This window comes from Lampris incognitus, chromosome 11 (assembly GCF_029633865.1).
Source record: "Lampris incognitus isolate fLamInc1 chromosome 11, fLamInc1.hap2, whole genome shotgun sequence".
Classification (NCBI taxonomy): domain Eukaryota; kingdom Metazoa; phylum Chordata; class Actinopteri; order Lampriformes; family Lampridae; genus Lampris; species Lampris incognitus.
In genome coordinates this window covers 48,152,229-48,177,951 of record NC_079221.1, presented here as the reverse complement: position 1 = coordinate 48,177,951, position 25,723 = coordinate 48,152,229, and the positions used below count along the sequence as shown (strand labels likewise).

At 44.8% G+C, this 25,723-nt stretch overlaps 1 protein-coding gene across 2 annotated transcripts in view; it reads right to left on the bottom strand.

The window, feature by feature from the left end:
- Positions 1-1,200: 1,200 nt before the first annotated feature.
- Positions 1,201-25,723, bottom strand: part of LOC130120859 (ephrin type-A receptor 6-like) — a 177,797-nt gene continuing 153,274 nt past the window's right edge. For both annotated transcript variants that reach the window (XM_056289651.1, XM_056289652.1), the window contains 5 exons: positions 20,279-20,488; positions 9,699-9,848; positions 6,938-7,131; positions 1,508-1,657; positions 1,201-1,315 (listed from right to left, as the gene is read on the bottom strand). In XM_056289651.1, coding sequence (XP_056145626.1) covers positions 1,201-1,315; positions 1,508-1,657; positions 6,938-7,131; positions 9,699-9,848; positions 20,279-20,488 — 819 coding nt within the window. The remainder of the gene's footprint in view (positions 1,316-1,507; positions 1,658-6,937; positions 7,132-9,698; positions 9,849-20,278; positions 20,489-25,723) is intronic.

The following is a 25,723-nucleotide window of genomic DNA, read 5'->3' as shown; positions in this document are numbered from 1 at the left end:
ATACCCTGAAACCTTCTGAAACACCATGAAACATCCTGAAACACCACGAAACCTCTTGAGATATGCTGAATCAGTTCTCCATGCTGTGACGCTCTACTGCCCTGTCTGCCACACACCTGGACTGAATGAGTGGTACAGGCAATGTCTAATTTTCACAACATTTGGGAAGATCATCACTCACCTGACAGGCTGGCCATACATGCTTGGTAAATCGTCTTCAGAATAGACCCATATGGTTTTCCATTTGAAAGATTCAGTTGATCTGTGTTCATTTGTTCACTGAATATACTGAACAACTAATCAGTTGTTCAGTATATTCAGTTGTCACCTGTGTGTAATTATATTGACAAAGGTGGATGGCATTCTGATCTTCATGCCTTTATGTCCACAGAAGCTGTCTCATCACACAATCTCACTTGTGTGATTGCTGAGGTGACTGCATAATACTGTATTGATGATTTGGTTAAAATTAATAAATAAATAAATTAAGTAAGATCCAGATTTACTAGGGCTTTCACATACAGGATGGCACAAAGATATATATCAGGTTATGATACTAATAATAGTTAAGTTTTCTATACATTTTCAAAACATTCAAGAAATCTTCAAAACTGGGTTCTTTGCTCTTCAAGTATTGGCGTGTCAGATTCTCTGGAGAGCGGATCAGTAATGTGAGTAACACCTTCAGGGAATGTTATCTATCTAAGAGCTGAGAATACTTTCCAACGTACAGTCCCTTTTGGTTGCACACCTGATAGCAGCCACATAAGCACAAAAGATGGAGATAGGAAAAAAAAAGCAAATCAGTAAATGACATATGCAAATCTACTTGTGTGGATGTTGTTGCTCCACACAGACACACTGCTGCTGCTGCAGCAACACGGCACTACCTTCCCTGTTTTCAGGGCTGGGCCAGAGATGCTGTCTGTCTCTAATGATGCGGCATAAGCAGGTCTGTGGGGGTGGATGTTAGAAAACAGTCCTAGTTGCTGTTGGGTGGGGGAGGAGAAGTCTGCTGTTACAGGTTTTCTCCTGACCTCCTGGTGCAGACAATGTGTGTGTGTGTCTGTCTGCATGTGGTGTGAAGACTGAGGCACAGGCTGTGACTGTCCACACTTCACGTCCATCTTGTCCATCTAGCCACCCTCTGCGGTGTGTGTGTGTGCATGTGTGTGTGTGTGTGTGTGTGGGGGGGGGTTCTCATACATGGAAACCCGTGTCCTGTCCATGCAGGAGCTGGAGACACAGGGTCTCTGCACTGCTGATGATCTGCCTCTGATGGCCAACCAGCTGCACCCCGATATGCCGGACATCTCTAGGACAAGAAGGGACACACACATGGACATATTCTCACACAGATACACACATGTGCATAGCACTTCTCACACAAAGCCAACACAAGGTTTCAGCGTGTGACACGGACACAAAGCAGATTTCGTTAGCGGTTTGGATAATGGATGGATGGATGGATGCTGGTGCTGAAGTGATGTTGTGCTTTCACACTCACTCGATGCTCATCGTGGCCACTGAATCCAGCGTGGTGAAGCCTGCTGCCATAAAGTTGCTCTTGTATTGGCTCATCTTAATAGAGTCCAGCCAGTCGCTGATGGAGATGAACATGTGGTGGTCCATGACTTCCCCCGGAGACTCTGGTGGACTGATGAACCACATGGCCACTTAATACACATCTGTTCAGTCCAGGTGAACCTACTGTACTTCATTTGAGCTCAGGTGAGCCGGCTGCAGTCCCACCCTTTTTTTCACTTCAGCTCACTTTATCTCGTTCACCTTCATCAAAGGTCACTTATTTATGATTTTCATAACCTCCAAAGGTGTGGTAGAGGGAATACAGTTCAAACCCATTGGGTTTATTGATAGCCACTCTATTCTGCTCAGTGTATTTTTTTTTTTTGGGGTAGTAGAAGAGTACCTTTTTTTCTCTTGACCCCCCCCCCCCTTTTTTTTTCTCCCCAACTGTACTTGGCCAGGTACCCTTTCTTCCGAGCCGACCCGGTCGCTGCTCCACCCCCTCTGCCGATCCGGGGAGGGCTGCAGACTACCACATGCCTCCTCCCATACATGTGGAGTCGCCAGCCGCTTCGTTTCACCTGACAGTGGGGAGTTTCGCCAGGGGGACGTAGCGCGTGGGAGGATCATGTGATTCTTCCCAGTCCCCCCCGAGCAGGCGCCCCGACCGACCAAGGGAGGCGCTAGTGCAGCCACAAGCACACATACCCACATCCGGCTTCCCACCTGCAGACACAGAGACACCTGACCAAGCCGGAGGTAACACAGGGATTCGAACCGGCGATCCCCGTGATGGTAGGCAACGGAATAGACCAGTATGCTACCCGGATGCCAGTAGACTAGTACCTTTAATATACACCTTTCACTCTGTATAGCTGTTCTGGCTCAACTACCTGCCCTCGTGGCCGTTTTGTGAGCTCTTACGAGTGCGAGCTGGTAGTGGCACATGTCGCGGTGCGGTTATGGGAAAGGCTGCGTGTTGGCTTGCTACAGTGTGGAGCAGGTTGTGTTGTCAACGTGCAGCCGCCACGTGCTGAGCAGCCCACCTCAAATCTGATGTTACTCAAGAAAAACAAAACACGAAAACACCCAAGGGCAGTCTTTTCTTACTGTCCCATTACATGTCTTAGCGGTGACATGCAAGTTGCTGGATGGTGAGTGGCGAGGTGTTTTCATTTTTAGTCTGAGAGCGCCACCTACAGGCAGACAACAGCATCTACATGGCAACCAACACAGACAGGTTTGACAGTTGTTTGCTAACCAGGATTTTGAAAGGTGTTGCTATTTCAGTGCAAACTAAATGTCTGGGGAGCTCTACGCCACACACACACAACGCTGCGCCAGTGAAGACAAAAGAGGCTTCAGCAGAAGTGCAGCGTCTCTTCGTCACATCGGAGGGACGCGACGAAGCTCTCCGCTTAATCTGCGAGCAGGTGTTTAATGTGTAACACCATCATGAGACCAATCATCCATTTTACAACCGGCTTACCGGCGATGAACACCAGAAAAAAAAATGGAGGCGCAAAAGAGTCAGCAGCCCAACAGTCTGTTCTCCAGGACGTTGTGAAGACCAGTGATGTGGGACACACGTCACAGCCTACCAAACTGCAAAGCACCGTAAACCACAGAGACAGAACCTTTATAAGAGACTGCTTCATGATATAATGTCTTAAAGCAGATGCACAGAGCAGAAGCCTACACTACGACACATTTGTGTTGTGACAGAGTAACATGTTGTATGGAGGATCTGGAAACAACCCATCCATCCATCCATCAACCCATCCATCCATCCATCCATCCATCCATCCATCCATCCATCCATCCATCCATCCATCCATCCATCCATCAACCCATCCATCATGCTTATCCTGCTCTCAGGGTTACGAGGGTGCTGGAGCCTATCCCAGCAGTCATTGGGTGGCAGGCCAGGAGAGTCCCTGGACAGCCCGCCAGGCCATCACACAGGGCCAACACACACACACACACACACATACACATACACACACACACACACACACACACACACACACACACACACACACACACACACACACACACACACACACACACACACACACACACACACACACACACACATACCTAGGGGCAGTTTAGTATGGCTGATTCACCTGACCTACATGTCTTTGGACTTTGGGAGGAAACCGGAGCCCCTGGAGGAAACCCACGCAGACACGGGGAGAACATGCAAACTCCACACAGAGGACGACCCGGGACGACCCCCAAGGTTGGACTACCCCGGGGCTTGAACCCAGAACCTGCTTGCTGTGAGGCGACTGTGCTAAGCACTGTGCCACCATGCCGTACCAACCTCCATGGGAAATTATGAGAAGGCATGGAGAAGCTAGGGGAGGGGGCATTATCCATGGCATGTCTGATACAGCGCAGTTACTGGTTTTAATGTGGACTGTCACAGAAGACTTGGAAATACACAAGAAACTACTCAGCAAAGGCAGAAGGAGAGGAAGTGACATTTGTGATGCTCTGTGTTGTGCTCTTGATCACACAGTTTGAAGCTGTCGTCCTGGGTCACCGTGACAACAGACGATGCAGCCGCTGTGATGAGAAGAAAGGTAGATGCTGTTCTGTTTCTCCGTGACAGTGTCCAAAGACAGAGGTGGGAACACAAACCACAACAACTGCCCATGCAATGGGAATGGGCCATGTCATGGACATCATGGTCTGGGCAGATCATTTGATAAAATCCAGAGGTCTGAGTCCCTGCCAGTTTAAATTGTTTTTGCTACAACCTGAAGCTGAATTTGGTGACATCATCCATCTCACAGCTGTCCGGTCACCAAGCAGAGGTGCCACACTTAATCTCTTCTGATATAGTCAACTGTCTTGACAATATTACACATTCTTTAATCGGTTCATTCTATTTTATTAAGGTTTAAATTTACATGTATTAAATGTTAATATTATTATTTATTTATTGTTATTATTATGTTGCATACCCTTATCAGGTGTAAAATCTTTGCCAAATCAAATATGTGGATCATAAATCAGATTTCCACACCGGATCGGTCGAGGCCCGGGTTACCAACGACCGCCACCGGTACTGTTAACCAGCAGGGTGCCGGTGGAAACTATGCTACTGTTGGGTGAAGGAGAAAGAGAGGGGGAAGGCATGTCCAGGAAGGAGGAAGGGTAGGAGTGTGGAGGTGAGAGTCAGAACTTTGAATGTTGGCCCAATGACTGGTAAGAGGAGAGAGCTGGCTGATATTATGGAGAGAAGGAAGGTAGGTATACTGTGTGTGCAAGAGACCAGGTGGAAGGGGAGTACGGCCAGAAGCATCGGAGGTGGGTTCAAACTCTTCTACCATGGTGCGAATGGGAGGAGAAATGGGGTAGGGGTAATTCTGAAGGAAGAGTAGGTCAAGAGCGTGCTGGAGGTGAAGAGAGTGTCGGACAGAGGGATGAGTATGAAGCTGGAAATCCAAGGTGTATTAATGAATGTTATCAGTCATATGCCCCACAAGTTGGGTGTGAGATGGAAGAGAAAGAAGAATTCTGGAGTGAGTTGGACGAAGTGGTGGAGAGGGTACCCAAGAAGGAGGAGAGTGGTGATTGGAGCGGATGACATTGTGATCTGTAGTAACTTTAAGAGCGCAGGGTGTAGACAGCATGGAGAGGTGGAGGTGTGCATCGGAGAGAAGAGGAATGAAAGTTACAAGGAATACATGTGCGTGAATGAGAGGGAGGACAGTGTAGTGAGGATGCAAGGAGTAAAGGTGACAAAGGCATATGAGTTTACATACTTGGGGTCAACTGTCCAAAGTAACAGGGAGTGCAGAAGAGAGGTGAAGAAGAGAGTGCAGGCAGGGTGGAGTGGGTGGAGAAGAGTATCAGGAGTGATTTGTGACAGAAGGGTACCAGCAAGAGTTAAAGGGAAGGTTTACAAGATGGTAGAGAGACCAGCTATGTTATATGGTTTGGAGACAGTGGCACTGATGAAAAGACAGGAGGAGGAGCTGGAGGTGCCAGAGTTAAAGATGCTAAGATTTTCATTGGGAGTGACAAAGAAGGACAGGATTAGGAACGAGTATATTAGAGGGACAGCTCAGGTTGGACGGTTTGGAGACAAAGCAAGAGAGACAAGGTTGAGATGGTTTGGACATGTGTGGAGGAGAGATGCTGGGTATATTGGGAGAAGGATGCTGAATATGGAGCTGCCAGGGAAGAGGAGAAGAGGACGGCCAAAGAGGAGGTTTATGGATGTGGTGAAGGAGGACATGCAGGCTGGTGTGACAGAGGACGATGCAGAGAACAGGAAGAGATGGAAAGGGATGATCCGCTTTGGCGCACCCTAACGGGAGAAGCTGAAAGAAAAATAAGTATTATTTTTATTATTGTTGTTGTTTCTTTTGCTTTCCTTAACACACTTGAAGATTTTTAAAGTCCTTCACACATTTAACGACTGACGTTCGCAGACAAGTTGTAAACAAGCACCCTTGTCCTAACTGCAAGCGCACACACTTGCCAACCAGCTCAGTCTTGTCCATATTGTAGTCATAAGAATCAACCATGTTTGATATTATTATGACAGGTCCAACTCGCCAAAGGCTTGATTTGAATCCTAAAACCTCACACTCTACAGGATCATGTGTCAGCTGTCCATGCTGACCCGCCCTATTTTGTGAAGATGGGTGCAGACTCTCCACAATCTTGAAAATTAGTCATAATGGCCAAATTTTGGTTGTAAAAAGACACGTGTGTTAGGGTTAATACTCCTGTCTGTGCTGCTGAGCAAGTCAATGGAAAGAAGAACTGGAGTTGGTTCCCGGGTGCTGCAGCTGCCCACTGCTCCTAGCAACACAGCTAGGATGGGTTAAATGTAGAGAGTGAATTTCATTTGTATGTATGTACAAAATGACTACTAGAGTATTCTATTCTATTCTATTCTTTAATTGGCCTTCAAATCTTCTTTTATTGTTCCCTACTTTTATCTATGCACTTTTGTAGAATGTAAAGGGTGTTGCAATACATAATGTACAAATATTTTAAGTTTTAATGATTAATTGATCGAGGGTATGAGCACTGTCTGTCACTGACTGTACATTACATTGCTTTTTCCTTTGTGTACAATGATATGTATAATGTGTGCAATGCTATTCTCTGTTCACTGAGGGTGAGTATCTGGCAATGTTGATAGATGGGGGAATGTGCAAGTGGAGACAGTTTCCGCCTTTGTTTGGATATAGAGTCCCACTCATTTGTGCATCATTTGGGGACCCATCTGAGATGGAATACTGTTGAATTCAAATATATTTCAGTAAATTAAGCTATATTCATTTTGTCAGCTCTATTTTGTTTAATTCATTTGAATTGCCTTCATTTTAATAGAGTGCAGTTCAATAGCTATGGGAAGGTGAACACCTTCCATACATACCTCTGGACATCCTCCGCCAGAGAAAGCAGCCTGCTGGGGTTACAAATAAGTCTGTCCAGGAAAGAAACCACATCAGTGAACGTTGGCCGGTGGCTTCTTTCTTTTCTCCAGCAGTGCAACATCAGCTGATGGAGTGCCACAGGGCAGCCGACTGGGGCCGGCAGACGGTAGCCCTCCTCAATGGACAGAATCACCTGAAAAGATGCAGAGTGGAGGAGAGGAAGAAGTGTCTTGTCATGGTGGATTTACACACTGCAGTCAAATATGGCAGAAACAGGTAAGCACAAATATTTCTCATATCCAATGGGAGAATTCTTCAATGATTGTTTGCTGTTCCTGTGGAGAAGACCTGGGTTTGGATTTGCTCTGTTGCACAAACTATATAATACTATGTATTCGAGCACATCGTAACTGCAAGCAGAGAACAGCTGAACAACAGACAGGAAGTAGCCTTTGTGCTGTTTATCTGATCTTTTATCTGATTTAGTCTGATCTTTTGTTTTAAGTATTAGGAAGAGCCTCCATACACATCAACATTACAAAGGGTCAGGGGGACTAAAGGGACGATGGAAATGCACAGGCCGCTGTGACAACAGCTGGGCTAAGATGAGCAGAAGTGGCAGAGCCCGGCTGTGTGTTCAGTCCTGCAGCACACTGTGGCTTTGCTGGTCCTCTTATCTACAACACATTTCTGTACCTCTCCCCAGCAGCACACATCCTCAGTGTCCGCCAATGTAGTTGAATCAACATACACTGTGTGTGTGTGTGTGTGTGTGTGTGTGTGTGTGTGTGTGTGTGTGTGTGTGTGTGCGTGTATGTGAGTGTGAGTGAGTGAGTGAGTGAGAGAGAGAGAGAGAGAGAGAGAGAGAGAGAGAGAGAGAGAGAGAGAGAGAGAGAGAGAGAGAGAGAGAGAGAGAGAGAGAGAGAGAGAGAGAGAAGAGGGAATGCGTGTGTATGTGTGTGTGTGTTTGCGCACGTTTGTGCATGTGTATAGATAATATGTGTATACATGGATGTGTTTTATTGTGGACTGTTTGTGTGTTGGGCTGAGGGGATTATAATAGGACGTTCACACTTGCAGAAAGAGAGACAGATCTGTTGTCAATATGGTCCTTCTGATCTCTGACCACGGATGTTGTAGCAAGGTGTCACTCAGCAAGGCTCCAAGTCCATGCTTTTTAAAATCTCTTGTTGGACTGAAAGTTTGTTGCGTTGACTTCCTTCATCAATCTCTTCTGAATCATACTGGTGATTACTGCCCTGTTTCATGTTCTGCTGGCTTCAGCTTGCAGTAAGGACAGTCAGGACAGTAAGGACAGTCAGGAGAGTAAGGACAGTGAGAACAGTCATGACAGTAAGGACAGTCAGGAGAGTAAGGACAGTAAGGACAGTCAGGAGAGTAAGGACAGTCAGGACAGCAAGGACAGTCAGGAGAATAAGGACAGTCAGGACAGCAAGGACAGTCAGGAGAATAAGGACAGTCAGGAGAGTAAGGACAGTCAGGAGAGTAAGGCCAGTCAGGACAGTAAGGACAGTCAGGAGAGTAAGGACAGTAAGCACAGTCAGGACAGTAAGGACAGTCAGGAGAATAAGGACAGTAAGGACAGCAAGGACAGTCAGGAGAATAAGGACAGTCAGGACAGCAAGGACAGTCAGGAGAATAAGGACAGTCAGGACAGCAAGGACAGTCAGGAGAGTAAGGACAGTCAGGACAGCAAGGACAGTCAGGAGAGTAAGGACAGTCAGGACAGCAAGGACAGTCAGGAGAGTAAGGACAGTCAGGACAGCAAGGACAGTCAGGAGAATAAGGACAGTCAGGACAGCAAGGACAGTCAGGAGAGTAAGGACAGTCAGGACAGCAAGGACAGTCAGGAGAATAAGGACAGTCAGGAGAGTAAGGACAGTCAGGAGAGTAAGGCCAGTCAGGACAGTAAGGACAGTCAGGAGAGTAAGGACAGTAAGCACAGTCAGGACAGCAAGGACAGTCAGGAGAATAAGGACAGTAAGGACAGCAAGGACAGTCAGGAGAATAAGGACAGTCAGGACAGCAAGGACAGTCAGGAGAATAAGGACAGTCAGGACAGCAAGGACAGTCAGGAGAGTAAGGACAGTCAGGACAGCAAGGACAGTCAGGAGAGTAAGGACAGTCAGGACAGCAAGGACAGTCAGGAGAGTAAGGACAGTCAGGACAGCAAGGACAGTCAGGAGAGTAAGGACAGTAAGCACAGTCAGGACAGCAAGGACAGTCAGGAGAATAAGGACAGTAAGGCCAGTCAGGACAGCAAGGACAGTCAGGAGAATAAGGACAGTAAGGCAAGTCAGGACAGCAAGGACAGTCAGGAGAGTAAGGACAGTAAGCACAGTCAGGACAGCAAGGACAGTCAGGAGAATAAGGACAGTCAGGAGAGTAAGGACAGGATTTATACAGTTACCCCTTAACCAATGTTGAAGATAAGTGCAGTGCTTCCTCAGTGGAGTCTATGGACTAGAATAGTGCATTTCACATTAAAAACACTTCATATGGTCTCAAGTGAATGTGTCATAGTTCCAGTGTATGGTTGTCAATTCTCCGTTTGGACCACTAGTGGCCACTAGAGAATGCTATGTGATCCAATTTGTGATGTCTTTTTTAGTCTGACAGTTAAAGTAAGGTGTTAAAAGAGCAGGAACGAATCTGAAATAAAGAATCTAAAGCACATATGCACAGGCATTAGTTCTCACTACTCACATCCTGATTGGACATCTCCGAGTAAGTACTCACATCCTGATTGGACATCTCCCAGTAAGGCCGCTCCCCATATGACATCACTTCCCACATTACAATACCATAGCTCCACGCATCACTGGCCGACGAGAACTTCCTGTATGAGATGGCCTCAGGAGCTGTCCAGCGGATAGGGATCTTACCACCCTGTTCACACACACACACACACACACACACACACACACATGAACACCTATAATAATGCATCAACTCACACAAATGTGCATGAGAAAATAATAGACACGCACAAACAAATGTACATGAATATACAGATATCTACTACTACGACTACGACTACTACTACTACTACTACTACTACTACTACTACTACTACTACTACTACTCTCGGCTGCTCCCGTTGCTCAAAAATACAGGGCTACATGCTTTTCTGCAAAAGTGGCAGTTAATGATTGAAAAGCTGTGTCAATTGTCACATTTATCTGTTGTTTGTTGTTGTGTTTTTCCCCCTTTTCCCCCTGGCCAATCACCCCACTCTCTTGAGCTGTCACGGTCGCTGCTCCACCCCCTCTGTTGATCCAGGGAGGGCTGCAGACTACCACGTGTCTCCTCCGATACATGTAGAGTCACCAGCTGCTTCTTTTCACCTGACAGTGAGGAGTTTCACCAGGGGGAGGTAGCGTAGCGTAGTTTAATTATTACGATAATTAATAACTAACCCTAAACCTAAAGTCAGTCATTTAACGTTAGTTTGTTTTTGCTGCAAAGAAACAGTCACGTGACATAGACGCAGACATGAGACGTGCCGTGATCAAACAAACGAATCGATGATAACGGCCTACTGAGCCAATGAGAAGGTAGAGTAGGTCCATACTCTCTCATATCTGTGGTCTGATGACAACTGATAACGGCCATTTAATTGACCGATAACATTCGAAGTAGGTGCACCGCATCAGATCTGGATATGTGCTATTGGCTAAACCAAGGAGCAAGACCAAGGACCTGTCCTACCCCCGCAGTGTCAAACCCTGAGCTCTGGACAGACGTTGTCCGGAATAAAAGAAGAGTCAGACACAATAAGCACAGTTCCACTAAGGTCTCAACAGAGGACCAGTGAGCCCATTCCCATGCCCACCTCGTCCCATATGGACACTTGTTGAGGATGACCTCTTCGTCACTGTTCATCGCTCTAGGTACCGACTTTCAACGTGGAGAGACTGAGATCACTCATAGGCACAAAAAGGAAAACCAAAACAACCCTAACCTCATCAAAATGAGTTATATCACACACAAATCAGTGTTTTTAGAGACAAACATTGTCCTTGGTGCTGGCACGTAATTTTAACACAACACATTACATGCCATAACCACATGATGTGTTGTGTTAAGAGGTCGCGGCCATTTCATGTATTTCTGTGAGATCATGTTGATGAATGCACACAGATAAAAGATATATTTAGACTCTGCACTTCTATAAAAAACCAGTCGGGATAATCTCGAATGTTTTTTTTTTGTGTGTGCCTACAACTACCCTCCACATTGAAAGCTGAACTTAAAGGGGTACCTAGAGCATTGAACAGTGACAAGGAGGTCATCCTCAACAAGCATCCATATGTGACGAGTTGGGAGTGAGAATGTGTAGGAGCTGGAGAGCAGGTATATTATTCTGGATGAGCTGCCTGTCAGTGAGCACAATGCTAATGCCACGGTTAGCCCACGGCTTGCTTCCTGCTCGACATCTAACCGCCAGTCGTCCTGGGCCGAAGTGGTGTTCTGTGGTCGTAAGAGAGACTTGGATGGAGCTGCCTCTCCCCCTCGCCTAAGGCTCTCCAACCGTGGCACGACACTGTGTGACAACACCCTGGTCAACCCAGCCAAAGCTCCTGTTCCATACCCCTCTCCTACAATGATGTGTGCTGACACTGCAGCTTCCACACCTCCTGTGGCTGGCAATGTTCAGGTGGCTTGCCGCTTCACTGCAAAGCCAAATCCTCGGCCTTCATCAATGACTTCCCGTCGTAGGACCCTGAGAGAGGCCGTGCCCAGAAATGGAAGTCTTCCTTGTCCCAAGTCGGCAGGGTATCCCTCTCGCAGGGCTGTTGTCGCTGCCTCGTCACAACATTTGCCAGCCCAGACACCCCTTCATCAGCCAGCGACATTAACACTGCCTGCTGGAACAGATTATGCTCTCTCCAGCCCTGAGAACCCATAGCCATCAGCTCCTCGTCCCCTTTTCTCCTCAGCTACATTAATAGTGGGAGGTTTTATAATCAGGGACATTCATTGCTTTAACACAGCTACACACTGTTTCACTGGAGCCACGGCCCCTGTCATGCTGGCTAAGCCCCCGGGGCTTCTGAGCTCACTCCCATCCTCTAACAACCGAGTGATATTGCATGTGGGGACTAACGATGCAGCTTGTCAGCAGTCTGAACTAACTAAAAAAGATTTTAACAACATTTTAAAATCTGTTTTTATTCCTGGTCCTATTCCCACAGTGGCCCGTGGAGTAGGGCACTTCAGCAGAATCCTCAGCCTCCACACTTGGCTCCAGTCCACCTACAGAGCTCATAATTTGGGCTTCATTGACAATTTTGATTTGTTCTGGGAACACTTCTCCTTTTTAGAAGAGACGGTATCCACGCCAACAAGCTCGGTAGCCGCATGTTAGCAGCTAATTTTGATTATGCTGTGCGGTCCTGTATTCATGAATGACTGTTAGGACTCCACACAGTCCCCCAGGTTAGTTCCACAGGTACAGATAAAAATACCTTTGTTACATAAAACACGATGTCTTCAGTTCATTATCACCTGTTGCCCTGTGTAATCCAGCTCTTCTAAAGGTGAGTTCTCTCTCATCCCATGGTTCTTAGGCCATGATTTAATACCCACTGTGTCTTCAACTTTCAGGCCGGATAATTTGATTACAGTCTGCTGTAGTTATTCCAGTCCAACTAAGCCCCTTATTCCAATTGGTTTTGCTCTTTTAAATGCCCAGTCCATGTCAAATAAGTCTTTTATTCCCAGTGATTTAATTGCTTCCCTCAGCCTTGGTTTTCTATTTCTTACTGAGACCTGGCTTAAATCTGGGGAGTGCTGCCCTCTAGTGGAGCTCTGCCCACCCAGTTATAATTTTCTGAATGCACCCAGGTTAACAGGTCGTGGTGGGGGGTATAGTAGCTGCTTTTAAGAACCATTACACTTGTGTTCCTTTCACGTTTTGTTCTTTTATAGTTTTTAAATCTTAAGTTTTAAAATTGAGCGTGACAACCCAATTTGCTGTATAGTCATTCATCGACCCCCCCCCCCCAATTCATCTACAAGTTTTCTTAATGAATTGTCTGAGGTATTGTCCTCTCTTGTTCTTAAAATTCGATATGGCCATTACAGCTGGTGATTTTAACATCCATATTGATAATTATTTTAACTCATTTGTCATAGAATTGTTAAACATTTCTAAATCTTTGAACCTTGTGCAGCATGTCACTGGCCCCACACTTAACCGTGGGCACACCCTTGATTTAGTTTTCACCCTGAACATGTCTCTTAATTCCCTTAATAAGATAGATTTTGTCTCTGAACATAAATGTATTACCTTTGATGCTTCTTTACCACCTACTGCAATACCCCAGAAACGTATAATTAACTCCCCCATCTCTAATAAGCAGTCAGCAGCAATGTTTTCAAGATATTTTTCCAATCTGGCAAGCTGCCTTCTCACTTCGCCAACATTAATGACCAAGTTAGTTGGTTTAATGATTTGTGTACATCTGCCTTTGATTTTTCGGCTCCATATACTTCCAGGGCTGTCCCAGTTATTAACACAACCTCTTGGATCAATGAAAACATCGGTCAAAAAAGAAGGGAATATAGGAAGGCCGAACACAGATGGAAAAACTCTCCTCTTTCAGTTCATCAACTCCATATGAAGGAGTTATATCTAAATTTGAACTATTAAAAATTCGAGAGCTGCTTACTTCTCTGACTCGAGAGTAATAAACATAATCCTAGATTTCTGTTTAGTACTATCAATCAGCTATTGAATCCCCCTCTTCCTACCATTTCCACCTGTTCTTCTAATGACCGGGAATTTTTCTTGTCTTTCATTGTTGACAAGATCGATGGCTAAGGTCCAATTTTACCCTCACTGCCCCCCCCCTTTCAGCCGTCCAATTTTAATTTCGGGATGTTCTCCCGTATCTCTTCAGTTCCTTGTTAATACTGCAGACCTTATGCATCCCTTCTCCAGTCCCTTGGATATAGTTCAGACACCATTTTTAAAATCCACCTCCCTGGCTTAGTCCCACCCTGTGCTCTCTCATCAACTGCTCACTCACACCCAGGTCTGTACCTGACTACTCTGAAATTTTCTGTGTTCAGCCCCTCCTCAAAAAAAAACAAAAAACTTTCTCTTGATCCGCCAAGGGTAAAGAATTATAGACTAATTTCCAAATTTTATTTTTTATCCAAAATCCTTGAAAAAAATTGTTGCAGACCAAATCCTGCAGCTGACTGAGGGTCATAACATTTTCAACAAATTTCAGTGTGGCTTTTGTCACAAGCATGGTACTGAGACAGCATTACTAAGAGTGTCCAATGACATTCTTATGCATGCTGATAAAGAAAGGTGAATACTCTGTTCTTATTCTCCTAGATTTAACCACTGCCTTTGATACCATCGATCATGCCATCTTACTTGATAGGTTGGAGAACTGAGTTGGCATTTCTGGTACAACGTGAAATTGGTTTTGCGCTTATCTGGCTAATAGATATTTTAATATTTGTATTAACAATCTTGTATCCTCATCAGCTCCCCTACCGTGTGGAGTCCCTCAGGGTCTGTCCTTGGGCCAATCTTCTTCTCTTTATACACTACCGTTCAAAAGTTTGGGATCACCCAAACAATTTTGTGTTTTCCATGAAAAGTCACACTTATTCACCACCATATGTTGTGAAATGAATAGCAAATAGAGTCAAGACATTGACAAGGTTAGAAATAATGATTTGTATTTGAAATAAGATTTTTTTTACATCAAACTTTGCTTTCGTCAAAGAATCCTCCATTTGCAGCAATTACAGCATTGCAGACCTTTGGCATTCTAGCTGTTAATTTGTTGAGGTAATCTGGAGAAATTGCACCCCACGCTTCCAGAAGCAGCTCCCACAAGTTGGATTGGTTGGATGGGCACTTCTTGCGTACCATACGGTCAAGCTGCTCCCACAACAGCTCAATGGGGTTCAGATCTGGTGACTGCGCTGGCCACTCCATTACCGATAGAATACCAGCTGCCTGCTTCTGCTCTAAATAGTTCTTGCACAATTTGGAGGTGTGTTTAGGGTCATTGTCCTGTTGTAGGATGAAATTGGCTCCAATCAAGCGCTGTCCACTGGGTATGGCATGGCGTTGCAAAATGGAGTGATAGCCTTCCTTATTCAGAATCCCTTTTACCCTGTACAAATCTCCCACCTTACCAGCACCAAAGCAACCCCAGACCATCACATTACCTCCACCATGCTTAACAGATGGCGTCAGGCATTCTTCCAGCATCTTTTCATTTGTTCTGCGTCTCACAAACGTTCTTCTTTGTGATCCAAACACCTCAAACTTGGATTCATCCGTCCACAACACTTTTTTCCAGTCTTCCTCTGTCCAATGTCTGTGTTCTTTTGCCCATCTTAATCTTTTTCTTTTATTGGTCAGTCTCAGATATGGCTTTTTCTTTGCCACTCTGCCCTGAAGCCCAGAATTCCGCAGCCGCCTCTTCACTGTAGATGTTGACACTGGTGTTTTGCGGGTAATATTTAATGAAGATGCCAGTTGGGGACCTGTGAGGCATCTGTTTCTCAAACTAGAGACTCTAATGTACTTATCTTCTTGCTCAGTTGTGCAACGCGGCCTCCCACTTCTTTTTCTACTCTGGTTAGAGCCTGTTTGTGCTGTCCTCTGAAGGGAGTAGTACACACCGGTGTAGGAAATCTTCAATTTCTTAGCAATTTCTCGCATGGAATAGCCTTCATTTCTAAGAACAAGAATAGACTGTCGAGTTTCAGATGAAAGTTCTCTTTTTCTGGCCATTTTGAGCGTTTAATTGACCCCACAAATGTGATGCTCCAAAAACTCAATCTGCTCAAAGGAAGGTCAGTTTTGTAGCTTCTGTAACGAGCTAAACTGTTTTAGGTTGTGTGAACATGATTGCACAAGGGTTTTCTAATCATCAATTAGCCTTCTGAGCCAATGAGCAAACACATTGTACCATTAGAACACTGGAGTGATAGTTGCTTGAAATGGGCCTCTATACACCTATGTAGATATTGCACCAAAAACCAGACATTTGCAGCTAGAATAGTCATTTACCACATTAGCAATGTATAGAGTATTTCTTTAAAGTTAAGACTAGTTTAAAGTTATCTTCATTGAACAGTACAGTGCTTTTCCTTCAAAAATATGGACATTTCAATGTGATCCCAAACTTTTGAACGGTAGTGTACGTGCTTCCTTTGGGTCACTTGTTTAGTCACTTTCAAGACATGTCCTACCACTGTTATGCCGATGATACTCAGATCTATTTCTCTGCCAAACCCAATAACCTGAATCAACTGTCCTCCCACCATGATTGCTTAGTTGCCACCAAAGACTGGATGTCCCTTAATTTCCTCCATCTAAACCCTGACAAAACTGAAGTTCTCTTAATTGGTCCTGAGAACTTTGCCATTGCAGTTGATCAGTTTATTGGTACACGTCATTGAAACATCAGACCTACCGCTAAAAATCTTGGTATCATCTTTAACCAGAATATGTCTTTCGATCATCGTGTTACTAAGCTTGCCCAATCCTGTTTTATTTAGCTAAGAAATATTGCAAATATCAGAAATATTTTGTCTTTTAAGGATATCAAAACATGCACTTTAGTTTTCTCCCGTCTAGATTACTTTAACTCCCCCTACTCTGGTCTCAACCAAGCTACATGAAATCGTCTTCAGTTGGCTCAGAATGCAGCTGCTAGACTACTAACTAGAACTAGACTACTAACCAGAACTAGCCGTAGGTCCTATATTACTCCTATTCTTGCAACCCTCCATTGGCTTCCCGTAAAATTCAGAATAATCTATAAGATCTTCTTGATTGCATTTAAAGCATAGCATGATCTTGCTCCCAGTTACATTTCTGATCTTCTCATTCCTCATTCCACTTCCCGACCACTCCTATCTTTAAACCTCGGTCTTTGACCCATCACTAATGCCAACTGCAAAACAAAAGGTGACTGCGCCTTGCCTCTGGAATAATCTTCCCCAATCCATTAGATTTGCCGAATCTCTGGACTATTTTAAGTGGCTCCTAAAAAAATAAAATAAATAATAATATAAAAAAACAACAACATCTTTTCAGGCAAGCCTTTCTATAGATCCCCACCCCTGCCTTCTGTTTTGTTTCGTTTTTAGCTTGGTCTGTTACTCCCTATGGCATTTCTTATATTCATTCAATTTATTTTATGTATTTATTCATATTTTGTGTATTGAGTGTAAAGCACTATGTACTGTGTTTTTTAAAGTGCTATATGAATAAAAAATTGCTTGCTATTTCTTATCCAAAAATATTTTTATCATATGTCAATTAACATGGGAAATTATTATTAACATATATTTCTGTTCAAATGAGACAGAAACAAGTATGGTTATCAATCCCAGATTCCTCCAGCCACACAGCTGAACCTTTTCTTTGACTGATGGTAATAGTCTTAATGCCTTCTAATAAGGGCTCTGAATGACCACTTTTCCACCAGGACTAGTAGTGGAGCAGGCCTAAGAGCCTGGGAACACACTGCATTTGTTAGGAACCGGCCCAAGTTTCCTTGGGTTTGAGAGTTGAACGAGGAGTGTGCCTAACACCCCAGTACACAGTCGGTAAAGTATGTATCTTTAACGTATGTGTCTTCATGTGTATCTTTAATATATGTATCATATCATATCATATCATATCATATCATATCATATCATATCATATCATATCATCGCAGGTATCCTTAATGTATAATGTATGTACATGTAGAATACAATAGGATAGTGGTCGGTGACTTGCACATCAACTCAAACATGTTGAATTTAATGCTATGGTTAGTTGATTTGCTGCTCTGTGTTCAAGCACTGAGTCAAATAAATCAAAATTCAGAACAGTTTTGTAGTCCCTGTACTATTTTTTTTTCATTTCCTTTTTTCTTAGCTTGTTGATTATCTGGTCTAGTGTTCTGAAGAATCTGGCTTTTTCTATCTTCTCCCCAATATTGGTGTACATCTTTGCTTTTCTTTGGGATCTCTAATTTGTCATGGATCTCTGTTGAAGACCATATTGCCAATAAAATATTGGTGTCCTCAGTGGACCACTGAATAATGGTTTTGCTGTTGTTATCTTCGGTCTTCGGCCATTTTTTTCTTACCAAAAATGTCCACTCTCAGCTCATGACCCTCACTGCTAAGGACACATCTGGTTGCCTGGAGAAGGTGGATAGGATTACGTGGTGATGACATGGTGCCCCACCCCCAGCATCATTGGTTTCTTGTCTGGGACCAGCAGGATTTTGGTGCAAGGTATGGAGCAAATTTTGCTGGCCAACAGATGTTTCTTTGGCAGTGGAAACTCTTCAAACTGTTCAAACTTGGTTTGGGGACTTTTAATTCATTAATTCATCTTAAGCCGCTTCTCCGGGGTTGGGTCTCGGTGGCAGCAAGCTAAGTAGGGCACTCCAGACATCCCTCCCCCCAGCATCACCCTCCAGCTCCTCCTGTGGGATCCCAAGGCATTCCCAGGCCAGATTGGACATGTAGTCCCTCCAGCGAGTTCTGGGTCTACCCCGGGGTCTCCTCCCAGTTGTCTATGTAGCATGGTTAAAAACGTCATAACCAAAAAATGTTATATAATTACACAAAGTATCACCACATGATTATTATTATTATTATTATTGCCAACATTGTTATTTTATTTTATTATATAATCAGGAAACGCTTATAGTATCACCTCCTTGTTGTGACACCATTTCCTGTTAGTAGCCCCTCCCTGTTGTGACGCCACTTCCTGTTAGTAGCTATAAAACGTATGTTCCCCCTGACTTCTGCCTCTTTCCCGCTTTGGACATGTAGAAAGAGGTAGGTGTTTATTTTGTCTGCCCCTGTAATTTATTTTATCCATTCCTAATGTGTCTTATGTCTAATGTGGGTCCCAATTCTTGCTTAGGCTACAGTAGGAGCTGATCTGACGTTTTCTGAAACCTGTCCTGTTTTGTTTATATGCGACAGGTATGTTTTATTTCTTTTTGTAAAAAAAAATTGTGTTGGTAGCTACGCGCTCTTTCCCGCTTTGGACATGTAGAAAGAGGCTACAGCAGGAGCTGATCTGACGTTTTCTGAAACCTGTCCTGTTTTGTTTATATGTGACAGAATACAGATCCCATGCATGAGAGAAGTTGTCCTGTCTTTCCTACACAACGCAATGAAAAAGTACACCAGTCACATCTACCCCGGGGTCTCCTCCCAGTTGGCCGTGCCCGGTAATCCTCCAAAGGAAGGCGCCCAGGAGGCATCCTAATAAGATGCCCGAACCATCTCAACTGGCTCCTTTCGATGCGAAGGAGCAGTAGCTCTACTCCGAGCTCTCCGCGTCAGAGCTCCTCACCCTATCGCTGAGGCCGAGCCCAGACACCCTATGGAGGAAACTCAAGTCCTGTGGGGGACTTGAATTTGCCTAAAGCAAAACTGGTTGTGATAACTTTTCATTCTTTATTGGCCCGACAAGCTATCCTACTTTGGTGGATGGTGGCTGCCCTGCACTTGCACTGGATTAAAGACATTATGTCGTGCATTAAACTTGAGAAAATCTACTCGGGGAACAGAACAAATTTTACAAAGTGCAGTGGCCATTTTTAACATTTTTTTTTTGGAGGAACTCTCTACAGAAATCTCGGAGTAGCTACCGCCTTTAAAAAAACTTATTTAATTCATTTGATCTGTTGTGTGATATTGTTTTTTTCTGCAATGCTTGTGTGTGTCTGTGTGTGTGTGTGTGTGTGTGTGTGTGTAATGCTTGTGTGTATGTGTTTACGTTCGTGTGTGGGTTGATGGGTCCCTGTGTGAATAAATAAATAAATAAATAAAACATTCAGAACACTCTCATTGTTCTATTCATCACTGATAATCAATCAAAGCACATCTGCAAAGAAAACTTGGTGTGGGCACCAACACTTGTCCCAGTGCAAAAGGACTAAACTTGAAAACTAGAGTTTCACCACTAAGACACCACTGTAGAGTTTCACCACTAAGACACCACTGTAGAGTTTCACCACTAAGAGTTTTACCACTAAGACACATCACTAGAGTTTCACCACTAAGACACTGTAGTTCCCCCACTATGAGTTTCCCCACTAAGAGTTTCACCACTAAGACACCACTGTAGAGTATCACTAGTTTCACCACTAAGACATCACTGTAGAGAGCTCATTATGAATTAGCCAAGATTGTTTTTTTTTGTAAGATAAAAAAAAAACTAAAAACAACATTGAAGCAGTTTTTGCTTATTTCAGATCACGTATAGCTGTTTGATTCAACAGGGTCAAATAGTAGGCTTTAAGTACCGTGGTTGTGTAGGCGGCCTCTGGATCGTCCTCCAGGACTCGGGACAGACCAAAGTCAGACACTTTACACACCAGGTTGCTGTTGACCAGGATGTTTCGAGCTGCCAGGTCTCGGTGAATGTACCCCATGTCTGCCAGGTACTTCATGCCAGAGGCAATGCCACGCATCATGCCCACCAGCTGAATCACTGTAAAGTGGCCATCGTGTTGCTAAAGGACAGAGCAGGAGAGAGTAAAGAAAAATGGAGAGAGGTCACACATGAATTGAGAGACATTTTGAAGAGTGACAGTGCATCAATATCTTAGTACAGTGTAAGAGGGAAGGAAAGGAGTAGAAATCTCTCAGTGAGATATACTATGTGAAAATAATTTGTTAAAGATTGGATTTTTTAAAAATTTCAAACAAAGAATCCTAAAAATGGCACAGCTTGATTTTAACAACTTAGGAACACTACAGAGAGGAAAAAAAAGTAGGTTTTTGTTAAATATATTTAGAATTACACATCCTTTTACTGTACACGATGCCCACTGTAGTACCATTAAGCCTTGTTAATCTCTTCAAATCAACAGAGTGTGGTACTGGTCTACACCATGCACACTGCTCCTGACCAGTTCTTTTCAAAGACAACATGATACAAGGCTCATGTTATTCATATTCATTTTATTTGTTTCCAGTGATTAATTTTGAAGCTGCAATAAGTGATGTTTGACTGCTCAGGCTGGCAGGGCCCCGAACACCAAATCCACAAGTGTCTGGCTAGACTGGCTAGACTCCTGGACAGCAGTCCGGTAAGAGCACAGGACCAGGGGAAGGAGGCGGTCCCAGTCTCGCTGGTGTTGGCTGGTGAGGATGGTAAGCTGGGTGGCCAGGGTGCAGTTGAACTGCTCCACCATCCCGTGACTTTGAGGATGGAGCGGTGTCATCCTCTTTTTTTTTTTACCCCCAGCTGCTGGCAGATCTCACTGAATACCTGGGACTCGGTAGTTGCGCCCCTGGTTGCTGTGGAGCTCGGCGGGAACTCCAAAGTGGGCGAACATATCCTCCACCAGCCTCTCCGCTGTCGTGATGGTGTGAAGTCCATAGCCGCGAGGACGTAGCGGTTGCTGGAGTCGGTGACAGGGAAAGGCCCAAGGACGTCCACCCCTATTCACTCCATTGGGGACCCCACCAAGTACTGCTGCAGTGGGGCGTGGGAGCACTGGTTCGGTCCCTTTTGGGCGGTGCAGGAGTCGCAGAAGTGCACGTGCAACTCCACATCTCATCGACAGCTAGGCCAGTAGGACTGCCCCCGGAGGCATTAGAGGGTCTTGGCGTTTCCGTAATGCCCCGCCCCCACCAATTCATGGACCATCTGGAGAACCTGGGGACGGAGCACACGGGGCACCAATAGCTGCAAGAGGTCGCTCCTTCGTCCAGGAGCTTGCCATATCCTGTACGCCAACCCTTACTCACTATTTCTTGAAGAATTAGGAGAATTTATCTCAGGTCTTTTTACTCATCCTAATGAGATTCCAATTCTTGGTGATTTCAATATTCATCCGAATAAGATGGATGATCCTCTAAGTAAAGCCTTTCTGGCGCTTGTCGAAAAGTTTTGGTTTGCTCAGTTTGTTCAAGAGTGGACTCACTGCAGTAATAACACCCTTGATTTTTTTTTTCTAAAGGGTTAGTTGATTTCTATCTTACTGTCTTGCCAATCACATCCAATGTGTCAGATCATTGTCTCATTAAATGTGGAGCATCATGGCGTCCGGGTAGCATAGCGCTCTATTCCGTTGCCTACCAACACAAGATCGCCGTGCCGAATCCCCGTGTTACCTCCGGCTTGGTCAGGTGTCCCTACAGGCACAATTGGCCGTGTCTGCGGGTGGGAAGTCGGATGGGGGTATTTGTCCTGGTTGCTGCACTAGCGCCTCCTCTGGTCGGTCGGGTCGGCCCGGGCGCTCCCTGGATCTTCAGAGAGCGGGTGGAGCAGCGACCGGGACAGCTCGGGGTAATTGGCCAGATACAATTGGGGAGAAAAAGGGGAAAATTGAGAAAAAATCTGCTTAATATATTCTGCTTCCGGTGTGGGAAGGTGGAAGATTAAATTACAAATAAAGTGTTCCTGATTCCTGAAAGGGGAAGAATAGGGTTCAGGAATGCACGAGTGTGATGTTAATGGAATCAAATTCATGGTTATTGGCCATGTAGGTTTGCACTACATGGGATTAGACTCCGGTTTCGTGGCTCTCAGTGTACCTAACATAGAATAACAACACAACGATATTCAGATATATACAAAAGGACTGACTTATACAGATGAAAAAAGAGGTGATAAAGTGCAATGGTGCAGAGAATATATCATCCATTCATCCATCCATTATCCAAGCCGCTTATCCCAACTGGGGTCGCGGGATGCTGGAACCTATCCCAGCAGTCATTGGGCGGCAGGCGGATATATCAGAATAGATCAGAGATGCTGAAAAAAAACGTTCGCAGATTACTTACACACGTCTGAGGTAGATGTACATGACAGAGTGTACCAGTACAGTATATACAAAATGGTTGGCTTTATTTGACAGTGTTAAGCGCTCATTTGAATGACAGCCCGCTGAAAGAATATAAAATATATCTGGTTGTTTTGGGGTACAGTGCTCTGTAGCATGTACCAGAGGGGATGAGTTGGAACAGGTTGTGACCAGGGTGTGATGGATCTGCAGTGACGTTGTCTGCCCATTTCCTGAATATGGAGGTGTATAAAGTCCTGTATGGAGGGCAGGTTGGCACCAATGATTTTCTCTGCAGACTTAACTGTCCGTTGTAGTCTCTCCCTGTCCTGTTTGGTGGCCGATCCAAACCAGACAGTGATGGATGTGCAGAGAACAGACTGGATTATTGCAGTGTACTGAATCAGCAGTTCCTGAGGCAGGTTGAACTTCTTGAGCTGGCGGAAAAAGTACATCCTCTGCTGGGCCTTTTTGATGATTGTGTCTATTTTGGATGCCCACCTTAGGTCCTGGTAGATTGTGGAACCCAGAAATCTAGGTTTTAACCATATACACCATGTGGTTGGGTATGGTGAGGGAGGCAGTGTTGTGGGACTCATCCTAAAGTCCACTGTCATGTCCACTGTTTTGAGCGTGTTCAGTTCCAGGTTGTTGTGGTCACACCAGAGAGCCAGCTGATCAACCTCCCGCCTATATGCAGACTCTTCACTATCCCTGATAAGGCCAATGATGGTTGTGTTGTCTGCAAACTTCTGGAGTTTAACAGACGGGTAACCTTAGGTGCAGTCATTTGTGTAGAGAGGAGAGCACACTCCCTTGGGGGCGACAGTGCTGATTGCTCAGGTGCTGGATGTGAGTGGCCTCACCCACCCTCACCAGCTGAGGCAGCTGTCAATAGTCAGTCACTTGTGAAGGACAGAACAGCGTGCTGCAAATTAGAAACAAGCATGAGACTACCTAGCATGTTCAGGTGAAGACCGTCTCTTCTATCTAGAGATGACTGCTCCCACAACAACTTAAAGTTGAGAATAAAAACAATGTTGTGCGCTATACTCATGGACTCATAGAATTTCCTCTGATATTGAGAGGAGTCTGTTGGCCAAGACCCTAGCCAGGGTTTTCCCTGTTGTGGAAAGCAAGGAAATGCCATGGTCGTTTCCGCACTCAGCTTTGTCCCGTTTCTTAAAGATAGAGACAATGACTGTGTCCCTAAACTGTGCAGGGGTTTCCTTTTTCCCATAGTTTAAGTAGCAGGGCATGGATATGTCTGAGGAGTGTCAGTCCACCTGCCCTCAGTACTTCTGCCGGTATTACATCAGGACCAGCAGCGTTGTTGATTTTCATCTTCCTGATGGCATCCTGGACTTCTCTTAGACTATGTGGTGCTGCCATGTCCTCCTCTTTGGGTTGGTGGGAGAGTTGTTGGAGGGTATCCATCTCAGGGCTAGAGTCCTGGTTTAAAAGGTCCTGGAAGTGCTCTTTCCATCTCTCTTTGATTGACTCATTGTCTGTTAGCAGTGTGTAACCATCTTTTGGCGCAAAGTAGGGTTAGACGGCAGTGGCTGGGACCGTACATTGCTTTAGTAGCATCTAAGAAGCCTCTGGTATCCCCAGCATCTGCAAGGTGCTGGATCTCAACGGCCTTCTTCGTCCACCAGATGGTAAAGGCTTGACTCTTGATGTTGATTAACCATTGGATTCCCACGTCACTCTCATCAAACCAATCTTGGTGGGTCTTTCATCTTATGTCCAAGAGTGGTTTTACAGATGCCAGGGATTGCAGTCCTGAGCATATCCCAGTGGCTTTCCATATCATCTGGATATTGCTTGGGCATTGATGTACTGAGCATGGCCTGGAACTGTTGACGAAATTAATAATAATAATAACAAATTAAACTTATATAGTGCATTTCTAACACTCAAAGCCGCTTTACAATAAACGGCGGTGAAACAAGACAACAGATAAACATAGTTAACATACAGGGGTGGATGGGAAGGGGGGGGGGCTACAAAGAGGGAGAAGTGGCAGCCACACACGACACCAGCAGTACTCTCTGACTTAAACAGATACAAAAGGGCAGGAAAAACAAACAACAACAGCACCATGGATGTTGATTTTTCTGTAGGGGTTTACTCCCATAGCCTATTCCTCTCCCAAGGTATCCATCAATTAGTATCAGTATCAACAAGGTGGAGCAAATAAGGCAGTGGTCACTCAAGCAGCCGTCTGCACTAATCACTCTGGTGGCTAGTACCTCGCGTAGTCTCTTTGATGGACGATAATGTAATCAATGAAGGGACAAATGTTAGAATGAGGGTGCATCCAGGTTGTTTTAAATGTGTTTTTCAGGTGGAAGTGTGTGTTGGTGATGATTGGTGATGGGCGGCTGTTGCCTCACAGCAAGAGAATCCAAGATTCGAATCCCAGGCTGTCCCAGGTCCTTTCTGTGTAGAGTTTGCATGTTCTCCCCGTGTCTGCTTGGGTTTCCTCCGGGCACTCTGGTTTCCTCCCACCATCAAAAAAGACCTGCATGTTAAGTTTAATACTCTTGTCTATGCTCCTGACCAAGTCAATGGGAAGAAATAACTGGAGTTGGTTCCTGGGTGCTGCACGGCAGCTGCCCACTGCTCCTAGCTACACAGCTAGGATGGGTTAAATGCAAGATTAAATGTAATTTGTATGTATGTAAGAAATAAATAATAAATAGAATTATATTCTACTCTATTAGGCTGTGTTCTGAGCATGTTGTTAACAGCAAAATGCCATTGGAGTTTGTTTTTCCAACTCCTTCCATGCCAATTATGCATCTCCACTCTGGCATTGAACTCTCCAAGCAGGATTAGCTTATCGTCTTGGGGGAGTTTGGTGAGAACATTGTCCAGATCGGCATAGAAGGTCTCCTTTAATTCATCTTGTGAGTCAAGTGTTGGAGCGTATGCACTGATAACAGTGAT